Source organism: Haliotis asinina, chromosome 6, assembly GCF_037392515.1.
Source record: "Haliotis asinina isolate JCU_RB_2024 chromosome 6, JCU_Hal_asi_v2, whole genome shotgun sequence".
Taxonomy (NCBI): domain Eukaryota; kingdom Metazoa; phylum Mollusca; class Gastropoda; order Lepetellida; family Haliotidae; genus Haliotis; species Haliotis asinina.
In genome coordinates this window covers 11,199,069-11,224,976 of record NC_090285.1, presented here as the reverse complement: position 1 = coordinate 11,224,976, position 25,908 = coordinate 11,199,069, and the positions used below count along the sequence as shown (strand labels likewise).

At 41.4% G+C, this 25,908-nt stretch overlaps 1 protein-coding gene across 2 annotated transcripts in view; it reads left to right on the top strand.

The window, feature by feature from the left end:
- The window catches only part of LOC137287450 (inositol polyphosphate 5-phosphatase OCRL-like), a 59,787-nt gene that overhangs the window by 24,005 nt on the left and 9,874 nt on the right, over window positions 1-25,908 (top strand). For both annotated transcript variants that reach the window (XM_067819752.1, XM_067819750.1), the window contains 15 exons: window positions 37-141; window positions 939-1,085; window positions 2,525-2,807; window positions 3,623-3,724; window positions 5,082-5,196; window positions 5,549-5,665; window positions 5,908-6,015; window positions 13,012-13,082; window positions 15,758-15,869; window positions 16,720-16,829; window positions 17,705-17,840; window positions 23,631-23,741; window positions 24,716-24,784; window positions 25,210-25,306; window positions 25,747-25,871. In XM_067819752.1, coding sequence (XP_067675853.1) covers window positions 1,052-1,085; window positions 2,525-2,807; window positions 3,623-3,724; window positions 5,082-5,196; window positions 5,549-5,665; window positions 5,908-6,015; window positions 13,012-13,082; window positions 15,758-15,869; window positions 16,720-16,829; window positions 17,705-17,840; window positions 23,631-23,741; window positions 24,716-24,784; window positions 25,210-25,306; window positions 25,747-25,871 — 1,590 coding nt within the window. In that variant the 5' untranslated portion in view covers window positions 37-141; window positions 939-1,051. The remainder of the gene's footprint in view (window positions 1-36; window positions 142-938; window positions 1,086-2,524; window positions 2,808-3,622; window positions 3,725-5,081; window positions 5,197-5,548; window positions 5,666-5,907; window positions 6,016-13,011; window positions 13,083-15,757; window positions 15,870-16,719; window positions 16,830-17,704; window positions 17,841-23,630; window positions 23,742-24,715; window positions 24,785-25,209; window positions 25,307-25,746; window positions 25,872-25,908) is intronic.

Here is a 25,908-nt window from a genome sequence, read left to right as displayed (position 1 = left end):
GAATTGTTTGAATGATTTCACAATCTATTTTTTCAGCATTTGGATTACGGCTGAAATCCACCCATCACAACCTTCTCCTGGAGTTACCTCAACAACAATCAACACGAGATCTGCTGGGTCAGATAAAGAGTGCAAAGGATTGTAAGTAGTGCGCCCATGTTTTTTTCCGATTTCAATGATTATTACAGTTTTCCATCATTGTTCCCCAGCATATTCCATTCTGTTCCAGAGGGTGCCAAGTGCTCAAAGTATTCACTTGTCACATTGAAGGCCCAGGTTTGATTCCCCTCATGGGCACAATGTGTGAAGCCCATTCCTGTGTCCCTTCCTGTGATATTGCTGGAACATTGCTTTTAGCATCATATAGTAAACTCACTTCCTCACATGTAGTGTTCTTGCTGTGAGTTTTGTGATTGCTGATCAGTGGAAAGCTTGCTCGCTCACTCACTTGCTCACTCACTCACTCACTTGCTCACTCACTCAAAAATTATGGTGAGTATATTCAGTTAATTAGAACATATTCCAGTCCATCTTACACAATTTCTTTCATTACATTCCACAAGTTATTGTATTGCAATATATTTTGATTCTGCCCCCGTATTCTGATACGTATTGTGATAGTTTGGTAGATTCAGTTTTCGACACTGAGTGTACTTGTAAAGGCCAAAAAATAAATATAGATATGAACAGTCATCTTGAATTTAGACTTGATTTTGAGGAATTAAATTTGCCAGTACACTGGTCTATTGAACACATTATTCATTTCAGTTCACTGTCCTCTGACACTAACCTTATAAGCTGCTCCGCAACTGAAACACATTTAAAGTACAGATAGCCTTGTCACTCATCACATGTATGAGGCTATCTTAAGTAATATCTCATTTTCTAAAATGCTGATTTTTGTTACCATGGTTACAGCAAGACATGTTTTGTTTCAGTGTACACTCAGAATGCAGGATTCGGTTCTCTGCCAACCTTCAGCTGGCTAAACAAGTATTCCGGTGCATCAAAAAACCCTTTCCAAGATGACGTGTTTGATCCCTTGGCACACATGAACCTCACCAGCAATGGTATAGGACAAACAGGTTGGTGGTCACACGGTGTTATATATAGAATACCTGGAGGAGTTTCTGAAGTGAGTTTGCCTTTTAGCTATCTTCAAGCAGCATGAGAGGATTTTACATAATCATGTCTGGACCAGTCAGTCCAGTGATTAGCATCAGAAGCATGTCAGGACCAGTCGATCCAGTGATTAACATCAGAAGCATGTCAGGACCAGTCGATCCAGTGATTAACATCATAATCATTGATCCGATGTGGATGAAGTGACATGCAATCAACCTGTCTTCTAGTCAAAGTGCCAAGACACCGTCCTCGCTGGGGACGTCACCCATGTTCTTAAGGGTAGCTTATCATGTAACACACCATGTTTATACATAGTGTGGTAGTGTTGTTAGCTGAGTCAGCTAATATTTCAGCAATATTTCAGCTATGTCACATTAGACTGTAAATACTCAAGTCTGTAGCCAGTGAACTATTGTTTGAATATCTTGTTTAACACCACACCTAGCAGGTAGCATTATCCCAGCCATAACACCCTGTAAATACTCAAGTCTGTAGCCAGTGAACGATTGTTTGCATTTCTTGTTTAATGCCACACCTAGCAGGTAGCATTATCCTAGCCCCTGTAAATAATCAAACCAATGATTGATATGATGGTACAATGATGCACAATAGACTGATTCACATGATGACTTGCATCATTCCTGGGAACCATCTTTAATGCCAGATTCTACCACACTGGAATGCAAGTCACTCACTTGCTCTTACCATTTATGGACACATGATGTCAAGGATTGTACATAAATGTGACAAAACCCTTTGCCGTTGTCATTTGAAACTGTTGTATATATGCATATGACGCAAGTCACAAACACATGCAGAGGCATGACAATCAAGCACCTATGCTCATCAACATAGGGAACTGCATCAGCCCTTTTGTCTCTGATATGTCAAATTTGGAAATATCCTCTCTGTCTTCCATAAAATGTTGCGATAGCTTTACATCAACCTTGAACTTTGTTATCATGATCAGGTAACTCTTAGCTAGAGTTTTATGACATCTTTAAAATTATTTAGAGTGAGTGGCAATATTCCAGCTACATGGCGCTAGTCTGTAAGTAATCATGTCTGGACCAGACAATCCAGTAATCAATGGCATGAGCATCAATCTACGCAATTAGGATATGACTCTATTATTATGAGGACATGTCAACCAAGTCTGCGACCACCCGAACCTGTTGTAAGTTTTTGTCACCTCACATGACAAACACGGGTTGCTGAAGATCAGTTCTAACTCGGATCTTTATGGGTGAAATCATTTGTAGACATCTATGACATAAAGATTGGTATGATTCGTATAGGATTTATGCCAACATTCCTCAGCTGGAAACTACCACTGTGACACAAGTGACTCGCTCACTCCCTTTTTTGTGAAGCCTTGTAAGACTTGGTTTTGTTGCAGTGGATGTTGCAGCTGCTGAAAGACTAGGTTTCGAGGACGACTTCAGCAACATGTTGACACTGAATGCCTCCAATCTGGCCAATAGCCGGAGCAGGGACTCACTGGACATGCTTGACCGAGACGAAGATGAGCCTGATACAGTGTACAACATCCAGAGGCAGCTGGGGATTGGGTACGGCCTGGAGATGCCAGTAGGACAGAAGCCGGTGACAGCAAGAGAGGTGTTTGTGAAACGTTACATGGCTCAGAGAGAAGAGGAATTCACCAATATAGAAAAACTAAAGTAAGTAATTGGAAAATGACTTAATTAGCTTATCTCACAAGCAATGACACATTGACTGCCTATCACAAGTATACTCGTATAAATCTGGTCAGATTTACTACTATTAGTTATTGAAATAGGCACAAGAAACAAACAGCTCATGGCGTTCTTTGTTACAACCAGGAGATGATTGCTTCTTGTTTGAACCTGACCCTGCTAGTCGCTTTTTACGGGGTACTGATGATCTATTCTGGCCTGGACAGCAAATATCTGAGACCTGTAACGCCTAGGGTTTTGAACCAAAACCCTGACAAACCAGAGCAATCACAAGATGCAGTCAATCTCCTGGCAGTAACAAAGAACACCAGGAGATATTTGTTTCTTGTGCCTGTTTGCCAGCTTGTGAAACTTGTGTTGAGATACCACTGATGTAGCTATGAGATAAATCGTAGTGGTAAACTGAGCCAGGCATTGACACTACGAGTATACTCATGGAGGCAGTCAGTGTGTTTATAGAAACATCTGAAAAGCAAGAATAAGAAATGCATCACCTAAAGAGGAAGAGTTTTACAGATACAGAGATTGGACAAGACTCTTTAAGAAAAGTATTTCAAAAGCCACAAATAGAGTAAATCTCACCTAATGTCTGTCTGTCTGTCTGGGTGTATGCATTCATTTACAGTAAGCTATTATAATATTTCTACACTACAGTGAGTGTCTTTTGACATGGTAAATGTTTTAAAAGTAAATAATCAGTTTCAGGACACATCATGTTATATCTGAATGAATTATACCCCTCCCTATAAGCATATAGTACACATTACCTCTATTTCCAGAGTGTTTTGCGGCACATGGAACGTTAACGGACAGTCGCCGAAGGAGCCCCTGAAGGAATGGCTGGTGGTAGATGATGAACCCCCAGATATATATGCTATAGGGTACACAGCTACACTTTTATGTTATACATCATAACTAATGTTTTTACGACACTGATTCCATACAGAGTTAGAATTGATGTAGGTGTGGTACAGGGAGATATTTTGCAGATCCTCTCTCTATGTGGATTTCACAAAGATGCTGTGATTGAAAACATGTTACAGGGTCCTCTCTCCATGTAGGTTTCATGTAGGAGTTGTAAAGGGAGACACCTCTCTCCATGTAGGTTTCATGTAGGAGTTGTACAGGGAGACAACTCTCTCCATGTAGGTTTCATGGAGGAGTTGTACAGGGAGACACCTCTCTCCATGTAGGGAGACACCTCTCTCCATGTAGGTTTCATGGAGGAGTTGTACAGGGAGACACCTCTCTCCATGTAGGTTTCATGGAGGAGTTGTACAGGAAGACACATCTCTCCATGTAGGTTTCATGTAGGAGTTGTACAGGTAGACACCTCTCTCCATGTAGGTTTCATGTAGGAGTTGTACAGGTAGACACCTCTCTCCATGTAGGTTTCATGGGGGAGTTGTACAGGGAGACACCTCTCTCCATGTAGGTTTCATGGAGGAGTTGTACAGGGAGACATCTCTCTTCATGTAGGTTTCATGTAGGAGTTGTACAGGTAGACACCTCCCTCCATGTAGGTTTCATGGAGGAGTTGTACAGGAAGACACATCTCTCCATGTAGGTTTCATGTAGGAGTTGTACAGGTAGACACATCTCTCCATGTAGGTTTCATGTAGGAGTTGTACAGGTAGACACCTCTCTTCATGTAGGTTTCATGTAGGAGTTGTAAAGGGAGACACCTCTCTCCATGTAGGTTTCATGTAGGAGTTGTACAGGGAGACACCTCTCTCCATGTAGGTTTCATGGAGGAGTTGTACAGGGAGACACCTCTCTCCATGTAGGTTTCATGGAGGAGTTGTACAGGGAGACACCTCTCTCCATGTAGGTTTCATGGAGGAGTTGTACAGGAAGACACATCTCTCCATGTAGGTTTCATGTAGGAGTTGTACAGGTAGACACCTCTCTCCATGTAGGTTTCATGGAGGAGTTGTACAGGAAGACACATCTCTCCATGTAGGTTTCATGTAGGAGTTGTACAGGTAGACACCTCTCTCCATGTAGGTTTCATGGGGGAGTTGTACAGGGAGACACCTCTCTTCATGTAGGTTTCATGGGGGAGTTGTACAGGGAGACACCTCTCTCCATGTAGGTTTCATGGAGGAGTTGTACAGGGAGACATCTCTCTTCATGTAGGTTTCATGTAGGAGTTGTACAGGAAGACACATCTCTCCATGTAGGTTTCATGGGGGAGTTGTACAGGTAGACATTTTACAAGGGCCTCTCTCTATGTAGATTTCAGGAACTAGATCTGAGTAAGGAGGCATTTATATTCACTGACTCTCCCCGGGAAGCAGAATGGCAGAAAGCTGTGAAGAACTATCTCCACCCTAAGGCAAAGTATCGGAAGGTTAGTCAGACATCTTTCTGTGCTAGTTTGACATTGTGCAGATTCAGGGCAGAAAATGCGGTAGTGCACATGAGTTTAAGCAAGCAAATCAAGAGATGTTCAGATTTCAGATTCAGATTTTTTAGATATGTCTGCCATAATGACACTGAAGTTGAATTATGCTTCATCTTCTCTTTGCCAGATGGGATGAAATCCTAGCAGCACTTCTTGGCTGTTCAGTTAGATTTCTTGCACATTGAATTTATAAATGATGACAACATTAAATGAAGGATTTCACATCTGCTATATATGGAATAATTTTATTATTTTTCCTGGATGTTGTTAATAGTAGAATTCATTTCTTTCTCCCTAGGTGAAGTCCTGTCGTCTTGTAGGGATATTGCTGATTGTCTTTATACAAGAGAAACATATACCAAATCTTCACTTCTTAGATTCAGACCAGGTTGCTACCGGCATCATGGGAATAATGGTATGTTCCATGTTTGAGGTCAAATACAATTCTTGATTGAAAATTTAATCTGTAAAAGAGAGACATTGATATTGTAAAGATCATGTTAAAGATCTCTTTGAGAGACGGTCTTCAACATTGCTGCTTCTCTTAGAATGACCTAAAATCAGTGGTCCTGTTGAAATTGTTTTGAGAATAGTTCACAGTAGCTGGGTATATTGCTGATCAAATGCACAGAGTCAGAAACTGTTTATTTGTTTCAGGGTAACAAAGGAGGTGTTGGTATACGAATGAGTGTCCACAACACTTCTTTCTGTTTCATCAATTCACATCTAGCTGCACATCAGGAGGAGTTCGAGAGGAGGAATCAAGTATGTGTAACAATTCTGTTTGCTCAGAAAAAAATCTATTTTATTTTTAATTTCTGACAAGAGAAGGTCTAAGAAATAATTTGATATTTAAAGATTTTGAATCTTCTTACTAAATATAGCTTTAGTAATCCACTCTTGTTGTAAAAGGTGACTAATGGGATTGGGTGGTCAGGATTGCTGGTTTGGTTGACGCCTGTTATTGTGTAGCATTTTGTTAGATCTGTGCTCTTGCTTGATCAGACTCTATTATTTACAGACCTCTGGCATATAGCTGGAATATTGCGGAGTGCGACAACAAACCAACCAACCAGTATATCCCTCTTGAAATGTTTAACTCAGAAAATTGACCACAAATCCTGGAGTTACCTCCCTTCCATTGATGGGCCACAAACTCCCCACACACTAATGATGCTTATGATGGCCAGAGCTTGATACACTCAAAACAGGCCTGTATCATTATTGTGATGGAGGTGGGCAGGAAGGTTGACAGGAAGTTGTTTTCACTGCTTTCTATCCAATACTTGCAAGCAAATAAGATTCAAGGCAGCACAAACCCTGTGTAATTGTCCCATTTCTAAATGCTGCCACAAAGTGCCTTTAAGTGGTAAAATAAGCAGCAAGGGTGACAGAAATAGTGATAAAGTTAATTTTTAACTTACCTTACCATAGGTCTTATGCATATTACCTCTAGCTTCGCTAAACGAGATCAGACAGTCGTTGATTCGCCATCCCCTCGATGGCTACCTCATGTAATCTACGAATGTAGTCACGGAAGTGACGTGATCTCTCCACTCGCGCGAGAGCGCAGAATCCAAAATTCACTTTTACCTTTAGCGTTCGTGCGAACGGATGTGTTGGTTTGCAGTTTTTTCCTACTGTGTGTAGTTTCAATAAAGTTGCTACTCCTTGGTAGGTATGGTTTGTATCCCCTCATTATGTATCAAAGTCAAGTCATACAAGCATTTAATGTGCTTACCTTGCTACCTCGTGTTGTTCTTTTCTCACTCAGGCATGGCTTGTCCGTGTCGTAGGTGAGAACGGTATGGCGTCCATGGGGGTAATTCATCTTGTTGGTTGTTTGCCCGTCATGTTTCTGCCCATGCTTTGTCATTTTCACTTGTGTTTTCGGTATTTATCATACCATTTTCTGCCATGAATTTCAGCATAGCAAAGGCAGCCATTGTGGTTGTTGTTTTTCGCTGCCCCGCACTTACGGGTGTGTCTATTTTTTACGTAGGGGTGCAACTACTTTCTACATTTTTATGTAGGGGTTTTTTCTCCTAGTATTGTATCAACATGTCGTCAAGTCTTGGTTTCTTGTCTGTTACAGTTTCTGTGTATGACTCGACACTATTGTACTGTCTGCAAGGGGCAGAAGTCAGCCAAGGACCCACATCCCTGGTGTCCGGATTGTGCGTCCACTGTTTGCTCCATCGATAATCGGTGCCTACACTGTCAAGCGTTATCTCTCGCCGATTTCAAGACCTTTTTGGCGGTTCGGAGGAAACGTTTTACGCAACGTAAGAGAAGAATGTCGTCGCCAGCGTCTTCCTTGGGATCCTTACCTGACGACCAGGATCTACCACCGCCTTCAGTACCAGTATCAACGCCTAGTGTGGGGCGCTCATCTATTACGCCGGCGCGCTCCTCTCCAGAGCCTACGCGTTCGGACGCCTTTGTAGATTTATCTCACCCGGATGCCTTATCCCATCCTGAAGTTCAGAAGCTTCTGCGATCTCTCTTGACACCGGGCGCTGCTGTACTCCCTACCTCGTTGTCTACACCTTTACCAACGACAGCGCCTAGACTTACGCCAGCGCCGTTGCCTGTACCAGCGCCTCTGCCTGTCCCGGCGCCACTGCCTGTCCCGGCGCCTTTGTTTACATCAGCACCGGTGTGCCAGCGCCTATTCCGACGCCAGCGCCTGTACCAACGCCAGCGCCAATGTTGTTGCCGGACCCTGCTCCTATAACTACTTCTTATCGAATCCCCAGAGTGTCTCATACGCTGACTAAAGAAGAAATGTTACAGCGCCAGTTGGATGAAGAGCGCGCTCGTCGTTTAGAGGCTGAGCGCTCCCGGCGCAGATCTCGTTCTAGGTCCCCGAAGGGTCGGCGCTCTCGTTCTCCACACCGTAGCAGACGCCGGCGCTCCCGGTCTGTTTCCCGCTCTCCAAGGCGCTCCTTAGAGGAAGACTCACGTACCAGAAGTAGACGTAGAGTGCGATCTCGGTCAAGATCACCACGGCGTCTCTCTAGATCCCAGCGTTCGCGATCGCCGGAAGCACTGCGGACTTCCTGCAAGGAATTTAACACTAAGAACTCTGCTTCCAACTCGAGTCAGCGACGAGAATCAACCTCTATTTCCTGGGAGGATCACGAGGAACAGTTCTTTTGTCCAGACTATGAGGAGGAACCTGGCAATGTTGGTGATAGTGATGGCACCTATCTTCCCTTAACTGCTGTCTTTGAGTGGATTGCCGACAGATTACCGGACTGTCCTTCCCCTTCTTCGGATTCAAGCAACCCGGCGTCGATTCACTTGTCTCCTGAGTTACTTATTCCACCACACCTTATGGTGGCGGATGCGGTTGCTTTGTTAGACTCTGACTTTGCGAAGTTATCCTTAAATCCAACCATCAAAGCGTCGAAGTCTAAGAAATCAGATTATAAAGTACACAGTCTGGATTTTGCCGACAACGGGGCGGTGCTAGATGATTCAATTAAGAGGTTGTCAAGCTCAACTCCGTCATCTTACAGAGTTCAGGATTCAAAGCTAGCAGCTATTGATACGGAACTGAAACGTATGCTTAAACCTATCTCGGCGCGTGCGTCAGCCACCTCCGATGCAGCCTTGGATTTGTCAGAGGATAATGCCTCGAGGGTGGATCATTTAACTACCATTTTTGCTTGGCAAGGCAGAGTACTCCATGACCTACTTGGACATTTACGCGCGGCGCTAGCCATGACTACTACTATGCGCCGATCTGGATTTTTAGATGCTTGTTCTTGGCAAGAGGAATTTAAACGTCAACTACTTCGTGCACCATTTACGTCTAAGTTCCTCTTTGATGAAAAGATACCGACGGTGTATAAACAACATGCCAAACTTACTAACACGGAAGTGGCGCTGTCGACTTTCGAGGCCTTGGGCTCTGCATTTCGTGGCCGAGCCAGGGGTAATGCCAAGAAAAGATATGTACCCAGGAGAGAGTCTATCCGTTCCTCGTTTGGGAGGGGACGAGGTCGTACCAAGGACTCAGATGTCCAGCGCAAGCCGCAAGAACGAGGCAGGGATGCCCCAGCTACGTCCGGTCGAGGTAGGGGCAAGCGTCCCTACTCCGGCCGCTGAAGCCATGGACTACTACGACTGGGACCTCCCACCCCCAGTCGTACCAGTTCATCCGACCCCTGTAGGTGGGAGACTAGGGATCTTCTGGGCCAACTGGACATTCCTGGAAGACCCGTTTGTTTGCAAGATCCTGAGAGCCGGCTACAAGCTACCACTAGCCAGAGCTCCGCCGTTGACTACCACTCCCCTGTCACGAGTGTACTCAATAGATCAACAGGTACTTATACTAGAAAACATCAACATTTTATTAACAAAACATGCTATAGAGATAGTGTCAGAACCCCATCACTCCCCGGGGTTCTATTCACCCATCTTCCTGATACCCAAGAAAGGTTCCACCAAAATGCGGATGATTCACAACATGGCGTCTTTCAACAACCTGTATTTAGCCGAGCCCCCGCATTTCCGAATGACGTCACTGGATCAGATCCGAGCCAAGTTGTCACCCGGAGCTTGGATGGCCAGCCTAGATTTACAGGATGCTTACCTGCACGTTCCTGTATTCCCACGCCACAGGAAATTCCTGCGTTTCATATTCAACGGAGTACACTACCAGTGGCGAGTGCTGCCGTTTGGAATTTCTACGGCCCCGTGGCTTTTCACTCGAGTCACACTGCCTGTCACCCGGTTTCTGCACCTCCGGGGGATAGACTTCGATCCTTACATCGACGATTGTTTTCTAAATCACTGCAATCCTCAGTTGCTACGCAAACAACTGGACTTCTCCACACGCCTACTTCAGCAGTTGGGATGGATTATCAATATCGAGAAGTCGCAACTGGAACCAATGCAGGAGTTAACTTTCATTAGGGGGTTGTTCCTGACTCGGCTCAATCTGGTCAGGGTCCCTCCCGATCGATGGCAGAAGATTCTCGCCTTTACGGATCGAGCTCTGTCCCTACCTCTCACCCTCAGAGAATGGCAGTCTCTGTTGGGCTTGTTGACGTCGGCGCAGGACCTCACCCTCAGAGGACGGCTTATGCTGCGCCCACTGCAGAGGTTCCTATTACCATTCATTCGATAGAACGACCTCCAGTCATCATTTCTTCTACCCCCGCACCTGCATCAGTACCTCAGGTGGTGGACGGTAGAGTGGAACGTCTGCGCCGGTGTTTGTTTGACAAGCTTCAACCACGACCACGAATTGTTTGTAGACGCATCCCTCTTGGGATGGGGCGCTCACTTGAACGGCCAGACAACCTCAGGGCTGTGGTCAGACGCCGAAAGGGAGTGGCATATCAACAACCTGGAGATGCAAGCAGTCATCCTAGCGGTCCGCCACTGGCTACCGGTTCTAACAAACTCCAGACTCCTGGTAGCGTCCGACAATTCCACAGTCGTGTGGGTGATTCACAATCAGGGTACAACCAGGTCCAAACAACTTCTGGACCAGATGTTCCTGTTAGCGGATCTGGTAGACAGCAACGGCATCGTGATCGCGGCTCGTCACATTCCCGGCTGCAAAAACATTCTGGCAGACGCCCTGTCGCGCCCCGGCAAACCATCCCCGACGGAGTGGATGCTTCATCCGGACGCATTTCGCCAGATTTGCTGGCAACTCGGGAGACCACTGGTAGATCTTTTTGCCACCAGTTTCAATCACCAGTTACCAACGTACGTATCTCCCGTGCCGGATCCACAGGCGTGGGCAGTCGACGCGATGTCTCTATCATGGGAAGGCCTGGACGCATATGCGTTCCCTCCTCCAATCCTTCTCTCGGATGTAATCGCCAAGATCAGACTGACGCGGAACCTCCGACTGCTTTTGGTCGCACCTTGGTGGCCAGCCAGATCGTGGTTTCCCGATCTTCGACGGCTCGCCAGCGGAGACCCTTACAAACTTCCAGAGTGGTTGCATCTGCTTCGACATCCACACAGTCGACAGCTGCATCCGGATCCACTGCGATTCCATCTTCACGCATGGGTCATCTGCAGAGAGCATTAAAGGCTAAGGGCTACTCTGCGCACGTGGCGAACGTTATAGCTCTCGCGCATAGAGTTTCTACCCGTTCTTTATATGACGACAAATGGCGCTCTTTTGAGAATTTTTGCGCACGAAGATCTCAAGATCCCATGGCAGCATCTCCTCAGTTTGTGGCACAGTTCCTTCTCTACCTACGGAACTCTAGACATCTCAAAGGCAGTACCTTAGGCACCTATTTGTCAGCTTTGAATTCTGTCCTTGCTATCAAGTCAGATACACAGATCTCCAAGATACCGGAACTTATTGCGCTTCTCAAAGCTTTCAAGCTGGAAGACCAGAAGGCCAAGTTCCGTCCTCCAGCTTGGGATATTAATGTTGTCCTTCAACATCTCAGAGGGCCGCCGTACGAGCCATTAGAAGAAGCCTCCTTTGAACATCTTTCCAAGAAGACGGTTTTCTTACTATCATTGGCAACAGCGGCTAGAGTCAGCGAGATCCATGCTCTTGACATTACTCAGTTCCGATTTGAACAGTCAAGACACGGACGTGTTCATTTGGGTTTGCTTTGGGATTTTTTGGCTAAGAACCAGCTTCCCGGGCAGCCTAACAGGCTATTTTCCATCCCTCCTTTGTCTACGATCCTGGGTCATCATGATCCTCTCATGAGGAGGAGCTGCTATGTCCAGTCAGGGCTCTCAGATGCTATATTAAAAGGTCAGCCTCTAGGAGACGATCCCGCAAAAGGTTATTCATTCCCTTTGCCGTGTCCTGCAAAGGCGAAGTAAACAGAAATACTATTGCCCTCTGGCTCAGATCGACTATCCTGGCGGCCTATGACGACAAGCACCTGCCTCATCCGGTAGCAAGTAACCCGCACGAGATCAGGGCCTTGGCGTCTACGATGGCCCTCCATCGGAACTGCACAGTACCGCAGATCATGGAGGGCTGTTTCTGGAGGTCATCAACTGTCTTCGCATCCCACTACTTGAGGGACTTGGCAGTTGAAGACGTGGAGGGGTTACAGTCATTTGGTCCATTGGTGGTTGCTCAGCAACTTACCCGACCATCCGCCCATTAGGTAACTACACTTCTACTTACCTTTGGTCTTAAGATTAACCTCACCCCCAGGGTGCGTCGGTTTTTCTTTGGAGTTCTATTGGGTTGCTCTTTGTCCTGTTCCAGGTATTATCCTGAGACCGTTGACATTGGCTTTCCCGAGTTCTCCTGATGCATGTGCACTGTTTGCTGAGGGATGGTCCTCCGGAGTCCACACCACCATCCATCTGTCGAAGCCATATGCATAAGACCTATGGTAAGGTAAGTTAAAAATTTATTAAAATCTAAATATTTTAGATATTTAAATACTTACCTTACCATAGGGCGATGACTCCCTCCCAACGCTGGATGCTCCTCCCCACTTTGGACTCTTCGGACCTTCCGGTTGACGGTAAAAGTGAATTTTGGATTCTGCGCTCTCGCGCGAGTGGAGAGATCACGTCACTTCCGTGACTACATTCGTAGATTACATGAGGTAGCCATCGAGGGGATGGCGAATCAACGACTGTCTGATCTCGTTTAGCGAAGCTAGAGGTAATATGCATAAGACCTATGGTAAGGTAAGTATTTAAATATCTAAAATATTTAGATTTTAATAAAATTGTTATTTGAAGATGAGTGAAAGATGTATGGAAGTATTAATATGACATTGATGAACCTTTCAGGATTACCGAGACATTGATGCCAAGATGAAATTCAAGCAATTTTCACCACCATTAACAATTAAGGAACATGAGTAAGTTCCTGTGTTCACAAATATTGATCATGAATTTTGAATGGATCATGATGATAATGATGTTGATTGATAACCATATGATTCATTATGAAATGGTTGTCTAACGTTATACCCTTGTTAAAGGACAAGGTATGATAAGGGTGGTTTTTGGCCCACTAACAGAATTGGCTGAAAACATGTTATTTGTTTAGAGACAAGTTAGCTTTGCATAAAAATGCTATATTTTATATGTTCTGAGGTGTAATTTTACTGCAGAGGGGCCCAAAATGGGTTTTACCAGTTCCCATGAAAAATAACAAGAAGTCTGAAATATTAGTGTGCCATAATGGCTTATTTACAACTGTCATTTTATTTACATACAAATTACAGCAGTTTTACGACAGGTAGTCATGCTGAAAAACATGTCAATGTCATAATGTTAGTCATAATGTTTTAACTTCAAGGGGCCTGATTAGGGTTGCAAAACATTGTTAATTCAATTACTTGCCAATTGTGTCCCCAAAACTCAGTTATTATTCACAGCATTCTTTGCAAATGTTATAAAGGGGTCCATTGTACAACATGTAAGCATGATAACCAATCATGTTGTACTAAGAATAACAGGGGCCTGTTTTGGGTAAAGCTACATTTTGGGCACAGCTTCTTTCTAACTAGTAAGTGTTACAAGTCAGCATTTGCAACCAGTTTTAGCAAACATACAGATAACATCTCAATCATCATATGTTATTACAATAGCCAACTATGTTGCACTAAAAATCACAGGTCTTGACCTCAAAGGGGCCCATTTCGAGTGAAATTTCATTGTCAGCGCAGGTTCATATTAACACCATGCACATGTTAAAGTCAGTATTCAAAAGACTTCACAGAGTAATTATTCACAACTTATCCACTTTTAAGATATCAAACATCCACTATTACTCTTCATACACACATTCATCAGTCTCAGTATCTGATTCACTCTCAAAAAAAGCAGTATTCAAAAATGTATAAACCTAAAGTAGATCAAAATATATAGAATATGAATTTAAAATATGGGGAACAAAGGCAACTAGACTGATTTGAAAAGGTGAATGGCCAGTGTCTCAAGAAAAGATTTACATGATGTTTATACATGGCAATCCTGTTGAATGACAGTGTTATTTTGACAGTGACAGGTGACTCAAAGGTGTTTGATACACAGATGATAGAAAAACTGTGATCAAATTCTTACATAATAACAAAGATTCTCACCTTTACAGTACTGCTTGATCATATTTTGAAAATCTTCAGACAATCTTACTTTTCTAGCAGAGACCAACAACCAAAAACCAATGTTTACCTCTCTTAAATCAGCCTTGTGAGTGCCTTATGATATTGAAAATTTAAATACACATATCAAGCATCTTTATTAAAATTTTCAATATCATAAGGCATTTGATCACAGTTTTTCTATCATCTGTGTATCAAACACCTTTGAGTCACCTGTCACTGTCAAAATAACACTGTCATTCAACAGGATTGCATTGCTCTCTTCATATGTGGTGAAAAAAATGGGATGGGTCATGCTTTTGCTCACACTTTTCTATCACTCTGAAAATCAGAAAATGTAGGTTTCTAGAAGATATTGTAAAATATGTTAACTTTGAGGTTTTCGAAGAGGAAAACTTACAACACTGAAAACATAAAAATGCAATTGGAGGTAACTTCAAGAATTAATTTAGCTCCTTTTATGCTAAAATTGTCCTGTTTTAAAAGTTTGATAATCATGACATGTTGAGGGCCAATAAGGGCCTCTATCATACCTTGTCCTTTGAAAGAATACCAATGGATGCCTTAGAAGATTATATTGATCTAAAGGTTAACAAGGATAAGTGAGCACTGACCTGACATTTGACCCATATTGGCATGTATGAATGCCTTCCACTGGTGCACGCTATTGTGAGTGCAGGGGCACGAGGTTGTCCGAATATTACCAACCTGCTACAGCAACTACCTGAGAGTCTTATTAGCAAAGTGTGTGCAGCTATGTGCAGAATCAGTTTCAACGTCATGCACTGCATGTGCACTAGCCTACTTATGCTCTCCCTTTTACAAACCAAATGGGTTTGCTCGTTGCTGTGCACCGCCAACTTCTCGTAATCGCATTCTGAAGGCTGATCCAATTTACCTTTGTTTGCTAGTAGGCATTACTGATTCCATTAAACTGTTATTATTGTTTTTATGTTTCATTCCATAATGTTTTTCTTGTATATTTGTTAATTTTTAGTTAAAGATTTTGTTTCATACACTTTACCAAGGCTTTGTGTCCCTCTAGTACTGAATGACCCGTTGAGGTGCAGGGTAGAATACATCTTCAGCAACCTATGCTTGCCATAAAAGGCATTTATGCTTTATGCAAGAGGTGACTAATGGGATTGGTTGGTCAGGCTCACTGACTTGGTTGACAAATGTCATCGGTTCCCATTGGCGCAGATCAGTGCACATGCTGTTGATCACTGGATTGTCTGGTCCAGACGTGATTATTTACAGACTGCCACCATATAGCTGGAATATTACTGGGTGTTGTGGAAGTATGTCACTCACTCTAGTAACATACTTCATAAACATTTAACTGAACTTCATGTATGTTGTACAGTCATGAGTCATTTTAGCAGCTGGTTTCCCAGTTTAATTGTAGAAAATGTTGTCTGTTTCAGCATCACCTTCTTTATAGGAGATCTGAACTACCGTATCTATGGCATGCCGATTGACGAGGTCAAGTACAATATCAGCAACGGCCTCAATGGCAAACTGCTACCATATGACCAGGTATGTTACCTCCCTTCTTTCACACATGCCACTTTTGTTTAAGTGGTTAGAGATATATACCACGGTCATAGTAGTGTAGTGAAAGGAATCTAAGTATTTGATCATACTTTTGTCCAAAATGTGAAGGATTAATTATAATTTTCTTTATCAGAGAAATCGTTTAAAATGTTCGCAACACTTCTTTCTACCTTCTCTACATACATAATAATAGACTTAATAGATTTTTAACATTACTTTGTATTACTTTGTATTTATAACTTGTTTATAACTTGTACATATATATATATGTATTTGGCAAAGCTTTCAAGTAATTCAGTCTATATATCTGTTGTCAGGAGATGAATAATATTGATTGGAGTTTTTTACTCAGTATGTTTTTGAGCATCTAACTTTTAGAAGATCTTTCTGCAGTGAGGAGTTTGTTATCATTTTGCAGGGTGGATTAAAATGCACCCCCGTCAGTCTGTCAGTCCGTTAGTGCACATTTATCTTTTCCGGAGCAGAACTCTAAAACCGTTCAATATTTCTTCTCCAAACTTGACACATAGACTGGTCTAGTGTTGTACTGGTGCCTTTGATAGTTTGGGAATTCTGAATAAAATATTTTGGCATTTCCATGGCAACAAGTGTGACTTCAACTGAAATGGGAGGTAATGCAGAATATTGATGACTGTGTTATAGTTAGCAAGTACACGGCATAGTAATTTTGAGTTTTGATATATGCCTTTCAAATGAAAGGAAAAGGGAAAAACAGAACAGGTATATTTAACTTTGTGTTTTAGTTCCCACCTTTTTTGTATGAAAAGTTATGGATGTATTGTGATCGATATACTGTATGATTCTCTTCCAGTTGTACATGCAGCTTGGCAAGTCAGATGTGTTTAGTGGCTATACAGAAGGTCCCATTCATTTTGCACCTACATACAAATATGACGTTGGTTCAGACAACTTTGACACAAGGTAAGGACAATTTAGACTTACATCACACTGCAGTATAGTCACTTTATCTCACTGCTGTATAGTCTGTTATCTCACTTCCAGTGTGGTCTGTTATCTTGCTGCAGTTTAGTCGGTTATCTCAATGCAGTACAGTCCACTATCTTCCTGCTGTTTAGTCACATTATCTCCCTTCAGTATAGTAAGTTATCTCACTGTAGTATGGTCTGTTATCTCTGTAGAATAGTATGTTATCTCACTGCCATATAGTCGGTTATCTCACTGCAGTTTACTCTGTTATCTCACTGCAGTATAGTCTGTCATCTCACTGCAGTATAGTCTGTTATCTCACTGTTGTATAGTATGTTATCTCACTGCAGTATAGTCTTTTATCTCACTGCAGTAGTCTGTTATCTCACTGTTGTATAGTCTATTATCTCACTGCAGTATAGTCACATTATCTCACTGCGGTATAGTCTGTTATCTCACTGCAGTGTAGTCACATTATCTCACTGTTGTATAGTCTGTTATCCCACTGCAGTGTAGTCATATTATCTCACTGCAGTATAGTCGTTATTTCCCGACAGTATGGTCATGTTAATTGCTCCCTCAATGCAGAAGTCACACAATCTCGCTGCAGAAGTCACACTATCTCACTGCAGAAGTCACACTATCTCGCTACAGAAGTCACACTATCTCGCTACAGAAGTCACACTATCTCACTACAGAATGGAATCTGACTACAGTATAGTCACATTACCTCAAGAATGCTTGAGTAATGTGAAAGCTATCCTAAGGGCCGGCACAAATTCCAATATTTTGGGATGTTTGTAGATTCAACACTGTTTTGGCCCCTAACACTTTGAGTATATATTTCTGTTTCTTTATGTTATCACTAGTGAGAAGTGCCGCATCCCCGCATGGTGTGACAGAATTCTGTGGAGGGGAGATGGTGTTCGACAGATACGGTACGACTCACACGCACAGCTCAGAGTCAGTGACCACAAGCCTGTCAGTGCTCTCTTTGATGCTGGGGTAAGTACCTACATCTTCTGCCTCTTGACCTTTAGGTGCTGACTTTTGATTTCAGTCTTGTCAACCATCTTCCATTAGTGCTCTCTTTGATGCCAAGGAGATACCTTCATCATTTGTACTTGACCTATCCTTTCAGTGGCGTGAATTATCTCCCTTTAGCACTTTCCCTTGATACTAAGATTGGTATCACCAATATCCTTTGATGTCAACTCCCAAACACTTACATCATCAACCTTTTATACCATAAATTAGGCTTATCTGAGGTATGCTGAAGTTTGCGTATATCAGTACAAAGCTGGATTTGATAAGAATTTGATATTTCAATTTATATATGTTTTGTATGCAAATAGTCAACGCTACACTCGACATTTTTTCAAGCAAATATTTGCCATATGGAAGTATAAACCACTTACTAATGTTGTTTACCAAATGATTAATTAGTTTCAATGTGTTTCCCCAAACAAATATAATGAAAATCTGCTGTTGAGAGCATCAACTGTTATGGCCATTTTCATGAACCCAAAGAGTTCAGAGTACATGCACTTGAAAGAGGATGCTATCTGGCCATTAGTATCTTTAATCTGATTTGAACAAAATACATTATTATCCTACAAAAATCTTCTCACACCAGTTTGTGTGTTTAGAAGATCCATATATACTTTTGTCAAACAGAATAGGAATTGCAACTGGTATATTTGCTTTTGAGCTTTGCAATGAAACTCCTCACAGCGATAAACAAATACCTTTACTCATATCGGGGACATTAATGATAGCTTTATACAAGCACATAGAGCTTGATTTTCTCCTTTTCAAAAATGGACAAATCATTTTGAGTAAGTGAATAAGTGTGTTTGTTTTTATGCTGCTTTTAGCAATATTCTAGCAATAACAGCAGGCGACACCAAAAATAGACTTTATGCTATGCACCCATATGGGCATGAGGAAGGAATACTTTAACCACCCAGGTCATATGCAACATACCTTTCGGTATGCACTTACTGAAACAAATCATCAAAAATGCCAATTCAGCCTAGAGAGTTGAAAAAATATGCGATGAAAAAATAAAGCCTGCAAAATTGCAGTTCAAACGATTCACTAAATTTCCCCCGGCTCTGGGTGAAAATGTGGTTTCAGCAGCTGATCTGCGCTGCACCCATAACACATGCGAAGTGAATAGAGCTTGAAACAGTATGCATGTGTGAGGTGTGAGCAGCAGTCAATTTTTGGTTGTGTAAACAACCGAGTAAATAATCTTCTCGTTACATATAGACTTGTTGATTGTGGTAAGCAGCCTCTGTCACAGAGAAAGCTCAATGTCTGGTTTATTGACGCCTATATGGTTGTCTTCCAGTCTGCTAGAGACAATATGCAATATATAGCTTCAGTCATTGACCACATATCAGGCTGTATGCCATGTACAAAATAGATTGATTTATGACTTGTGCACCCAAGTCCTGTCTCTTCCACATTATGTAAATAGGCAGGTGATTTCAATGTGTGTCAGATTAGTGGGAGACGAAGTGATTCTGTTTTAGGATACTCTGATGATAAGGTGTGCTTGACAGACTATATACATGTACTTGCAAATCTGGAATTGAACCTAACATGTCAAGGGGAAACAACGCTGCTCAATCAGTCCATTGCAGACCATTAAATAATCCTATATCAAGAACATATGATCCAAGTGCTGTAACTGATACATCAGTCCCTGACTATGTTTTAAGGACACATCCATGTTGTCAAGCAGTAATCAAGGTTATCACTTCAAATTGAAAAAATAGGATAATACATCCATGTTGTGAAGTGTTTACCAGTGTTATCACCTCAAACTTGATTAATAGAGAAAGCAGGTACCAGTTTTATCTTTTCCCCCCAAGTAGATAGAAAAAGCAATTCCCATTTATCACCTCAAACTGGGTTGATAGAAGAGTGAGTTAGTGAGTACTGTTTTACGCCACTTTTAGCAATATTACAGCAATGTCATGGTGGGAGACACCAGAAATGGGGTCCACACAATGTACCCATGTGGGGATTCGCATGACAAGCTAACAGGTTACTCCACCGCCCCAATTGATAAATGAAGCAGTTACCAGTTGTATTACCTCTTGCTGGAATGATGGAATATTTTGCATTTTTTCATGTTTTTTGATCTTTACAGTGGTGTACCAACAATCTCCATTTCCAGCGGGGCAATTGTTACCTGTAGTCAGTTAGTCCTATCACTAGATAAGCTGTGAGACACTCTGTGTTTCATGTCAAGAAATGTCACTCTAGCCTGATCAGGTCACAGGAGACACATGTTCAAGATGGATGAGGTAAACGTTTTAGCTGCATCGCGGTATCTTAATTGTATGTTAATTATGTGTAGACAACATTATACATAAGTGGAGTGGCACAGGGTTGCTACTTCTTATCATCCAAGTTTACAATTTAAACAGAATTCCTTTGTCAGCGTTACAAGCAGGATGAAAAATAAAGTGGCAAATATTATCATTGTTGATTTTGTGTGTAATCTTCATGATAGTAGTAGGGCAGTGCATATTCAAGTGATGTTCCTCCTTTGGGATTCTGGGACGTTAGGAGACAAAGTATGCCACTCTTGTTGAAAGAGTTGACTGACTTGGTTTTAGTATTGTATTTAACCAAAATTGCATATATTACAGGGTTTGGGAAAGGCAGGGGCCATGGGCCATTTTGCACATTAGAATAAAAAATGGCCCATTAAAAGTTCGAAGTTTACTATTGACACAACGGCAGTGGCCTATTCTAAATTCAGAAAATTGCTAATAATCTTGAAATGGCCTATTGCCAAAGTTTTCTATCCCAATCCATGATATTATGTCTGAAGACACCCTGTTATTCTGGGATAGAATTTTCCACAGCAACATAAATAGTCAACTATATAAGTGTAGGGAATTGGTTGAAATGTCACAATTGCTGAGGCTAAACCAAAAAAGGTGAAATGTTTCTTGGGTATTGGCACGTCACTTAGTGCCTGTAACAATTTTTTTATTGCCTTATACAAAAAACAAAATTTGTTTGATTTTTGGCTGCATCCCCATCATCCATTTGCCTGCTATAAGAGTGAGTGTCTGTAAGAAGTGTGACTGAATCTACAACTCATTTACAGATGCTTAACTTTACAGTCTGTATATTCTGAGAGAAAAATATGTGTTCCTCCCTTGTTATTTTTTATCTATCAAAACTTGAAAAAGGCATGCCATCCTCGTCACTTTTGAGAAAAATGTGCCCGAGAATCATTAAATTTTGTATGCAGCCTAATTGGTTCATTACCAACAAGCAGTCATCGGGCAAAAATGGTTAGCATTATTTTTCAGATTTTCCTATTCAGGCTGTTATTGCATGGTTCTCTGTTGTTTTGGTTTTGTTGTTGTTGTTGTTATGATTGTTGGTTTGCTTACTAACTGCGCCATTTGCATTTGTAGACTTCACACAGCCAATGTAAAATTACATAACTTGCTATTTTAAATGGATGACTAATACGTCGTGAATATAAACTTCCTAGAGTTTTCAAGATTCATTCAGTAACAACTTTCCAGTATGTTCCATAGTCAAGTGTTTCAAATGCTAAAACAGTAGTAACAAAATAGTTTTTGTTTGATTATGAGAAAATGAGATCAATTGCTTGGTCGTTTGCTCACTTTTACCAATATTTGATTCTTTCAATTAAACACCATTAGGTTACACTGGCCTGGTTCCCTGACATGACTAGTTGAGAGTAGCTTTTTTTAATGCCACAATATAACTGTTATATTGTGGCAGCCTGTAAGTAATAAAATCTGTCGACAGACAATCCAGTGATTAAAAACATGAGCATCGATTTAAGCAGTTGAGATAAGGTGACATTTGTCAAACACCTGAATGCATAAGTTACCTCTCACTGCAAGCATGGGTTGCTGGAGACCAATTCTGACCTGGATCTTCATGGGTCCATTAAGACAGTAATGGCTTTAGCTCATCCTATCACAGCCTGTGAAGATCCGGATTAAAACTGATCTTCACCGAAACAAGCTTGTTTCAAGATACAACTTTTGGGATCAGGTGGTTAGACTAACTGTCTTGGTTGACACATGTCATGTGTCAATTACACACCTTGATGTTCATGATGTTGATCACTGGATTGTCTGTCCAGACTTGACTACTTACAGACCACCTTGGTAAAGTTGGAATATTGCTGACTGTGGTGTAAAACACCAAACCAACCAATCATCCTGACTCTCATTGGTCCAGGTTTAACTACGTTCAGGTCACATTGACATACCAACAATATTCATGACAGTAGCATTATACAACATGCAGTTATTCACCACCAGTAGACAAATACACATCTGGTGATTGCCACAATGATGCAGTTCCAATCATATTGTAATATTGTAGAAAACTAAGTTATATTTAAACCAGGAAACAGGAAGATGGTCTAGAAACCTCGTAAATAAGGAACATGACAACGAGCACCCTGTAACATCAGCCCACAATGTTCCGGTTATCAGTTGTCAGTTTGTCTGTATCCTGACTTCATTGCATCATACCATAGAATAGGATACTCATGTATGGATGAAAAACTTCTTTATTTGTGAGAGGGATATTTCGGTGTAGGTTCTAACACTATCAAACAAGTGAAAACCTACAACGTAATTTCACTCTCACTGTAATAAAAAAGATGTCCATATATTGTTAACCTTCCTTACTGCTACAACTTTTAACTGCCTCTCAAAGAAGTTTTGTCGTAGGACTCTTATATACAAAGGTATTTTATCCTGTGTTATGTGTTGTTAAACATGGATTGCGTTCAAAACATGATATAATAGATTAGAAATTGAAACTAATGAATAAAAATAGAAAAATGTTTTTGTGAACTAACCTTTGCAGTGATGTATTTGTGCTGACTATGGTGGTAAAATGACAGTCGGATTTATGAGATGGCCCCTGTGTGTTCTTCAAAGTGAGAAAGTATTAACACTAGTCACCAGCAGTCAACGACTTCAACAATCTGACTCTGAGTCATATTGTTCAACACAAGGAAATATAAGGTCATGGTTTCTGTTGCTGGGACAACAGGATGTATGTGTCTTTCATGCATGCTTTTTCTCAGTCTAACCATGAAAAGAATAAGATCATACGTGGGGAAAAGTGTTAAGGATAAAGTCTGTGCTGAAGAGATGGGACTTCTGTCTCGTCCAGATTCCAGCATACAGATGGACATGGTAAGTGTGTCGAGGAATCAGTTGTGGAATGTGCTGTCACAGTCGGAACAGATGGGGAAGCGAAGACATTGATGATGTCATCACTGTAGACAATGACTGTCATGTCAATACTACTCAAAAGAAGTTAAGGAATATGGTTACTGATGTGGGGATATGCTGATATTGTTTGAATAACCATTTATTTCAGAATGGTTATGTATTTCAGATCTGTGTAATTAATGTGAAAAATAGTGAGAGTTTTGTATTATGTAGAGATGTAGTAAACGCTTTCCTTTTGCATTCTACTTCTAAATGCCCTGTTAGGATATGCAGAGAAATAGTTCTGAATGGAGACATTTCAGATTGGAGTAATTGATGTGGAACTCTGTTAATGGTTCTGAATAATTCTGTGTTTGAGATTGAAATAATCGATGTTTAGATCTGTTTATAGATCTGAATAATTCTGTACTTCAGGTCCAAGTAATCGATGTGAAGATCTGTTGATAGTTCTGAATATATCTGTATTTCAGACCGGAGTAATCGATATGGAAATCTGTTGATAGTTTTGAATAATTCTGTATTTCAGATCCGGGTAATTGATGTGGAGAAATCCAAGAAGGTGTACGAGGATGTGATGAAGAAGCTTGACAGGATTGAGAACGAGTATCTGCCGCAAGTCAAGCTAGACAACACAGAGGTGGGTCACTCTCAGTGGATAAACCCGAGAAAATCTGTGTTAGAATTGATACCAATGCTTGTCCCTAAGAGGTGACTAATGGGATCGGGTGTTCAAGTGTATGATTGACACATGTTGTTCTATCCCAATTTCCATGATCGATGCTGATGATGTTGATCACTGGATTGTGTGGTCCAGGCTAGATACCTGGAATATTATTAAGTGTGGCATTAAACTATAAACAGACAAACAAGTCATGATAACATATGATATTTCATGTTTCCTATTGTTCAGAGAGGCAGTTTTAAGTTTGTGACGGGAACTATTATACGGAAATATGACAGGAAACTTACCCACCTATTCAGTGAAATGTAAACATTCTCTTTACATGAAAGTCAGGAAATGAACCCTGGAAATCAGTCTGATTTATAATTGATGATAAAACAGTGTTTCTTGCACTGGCTGTTATCTCAACAAGAGAATCAATAACTAACTTTTATTTTAAACAGAATGCTTTCAGATAACAATGTTTTGTTCTTATTTCCTTCATCAAAGGTCACGGGGTAGAATAGGCCTTCAGCAACCTATGCTTGCCATAAAAGGCGACTATGCTTGTTGTAAGAGGCGACTAATGGGATCGGGTGGTCAGGCTCGCTGACTCAGTTGACACATCTCATCGGTTCCCAATTGCGCAGATCGCTGCTCATGTTGTTGATCACTGGATTGTCTGGTCCAGACTCGATTATTTACAGACCACCGCCATATAGCTGGAATATTGCTGAGTGAGGCATAAAACTAAGCTAACTCACTCACTCACTTCATCAAAACTTTTCTGTTTCACAAAATATATTTTTGATTTATAATTAACAGAAGGGTGATATTTGCATTCAACGGGAATGGAAAGTTATGTAGATAAATTGAAAAAAACGTTGACATCAAAATTTTACAGAATTATGCCCATTGTTTATGTATCTAACCATGTGCTTCTGATTTAGTTTGTCTTTGAAGACGTCAAATTCAATGAGCCACAGAAGAGGATCCTGACAGTGGCCAACATTGGTCAGGTGAGTACATGTTTCTGTCCATAGATTTTATAGAATCTTCTCCTCTATAACGGATATACATGCAGTCATGCTCATTAGGACTGTTAGGATGGGTCCGGGGCCCTTTGTTATGAGATCACAACATCAGGTGATCAAATAGGGATTACATGCAACTCAGTAACATCAATGATGCTATTTGCAAAATGAAATATGTCTTTGTCTGATATATCAGACGGATTATTGCTGACTTCATCATTCATACACAAGATCTGAATATCTTCTCAATTCTTTGAAGACAAAACTAGACACCATTTTTCCTAAACTGGATTCTTCAGAATCTGATATATTTGGTGTCAAGGTTACTAAATAAGATATGAGTTGATATGTCAGATATTTCTTAATGTGCTCCTTGTTTTGACAGACCATTGATGTTCCTCTTGTTACAGGTACCTGTGGAGTTTGAATTCATCAACAAGCTGGATGACGTCAGCTTCTGCAAGCCCTGGTTGAATGTCACACCTTGTAAAGACAGCATCCTGCCTGGTGAGTGAGTGAATGAACAAGTCAGTCACCTATTGATACCGTTTCTAAATCTGACTTTATCACATATGCACTGGTCACAAAAACAAACATATGCATTTTACTGCGGTTGTCAGAAATCAGGATAAAATATGGTAGATGTTAACTTATTCAGTCTCGCTGTAAGTTTATATTAATCTTTGCTTCTTGAAGGTTGCTATGTGTACAAATGTAAAGGAGCTTGTCGGTCCAAGAGTAGAAAGCTTTTCATGACTACCTGAGTGTACATCATTCTGATAATGTCTTTATAGTGAAGTGTCTGTGCACAACTTGTGTGTTTGTGTACAGCTCACCGAAAGAGTGTGTGTGTGTGCATGTGTGCGTGTGTGCGTGTGCGTATGTGTGTGTGTGCATGTGTGCATGCGTGCTTGTCTCACAAAAGTTGTTTGTATGTTTACGTTTAGGGGACTGCTGCGACATATCATTAATGGTGTTTGTGGACAAGGACACTGCTGGTGATCTCAATTCCAAGGCGGAGAAGATGGAGGATATTCTAGTGCTTCACCTGACTGGTGGCAAAGATTTCTTCATATCCTTTACACTGTTTTCTGTTTACTGAGATGAGG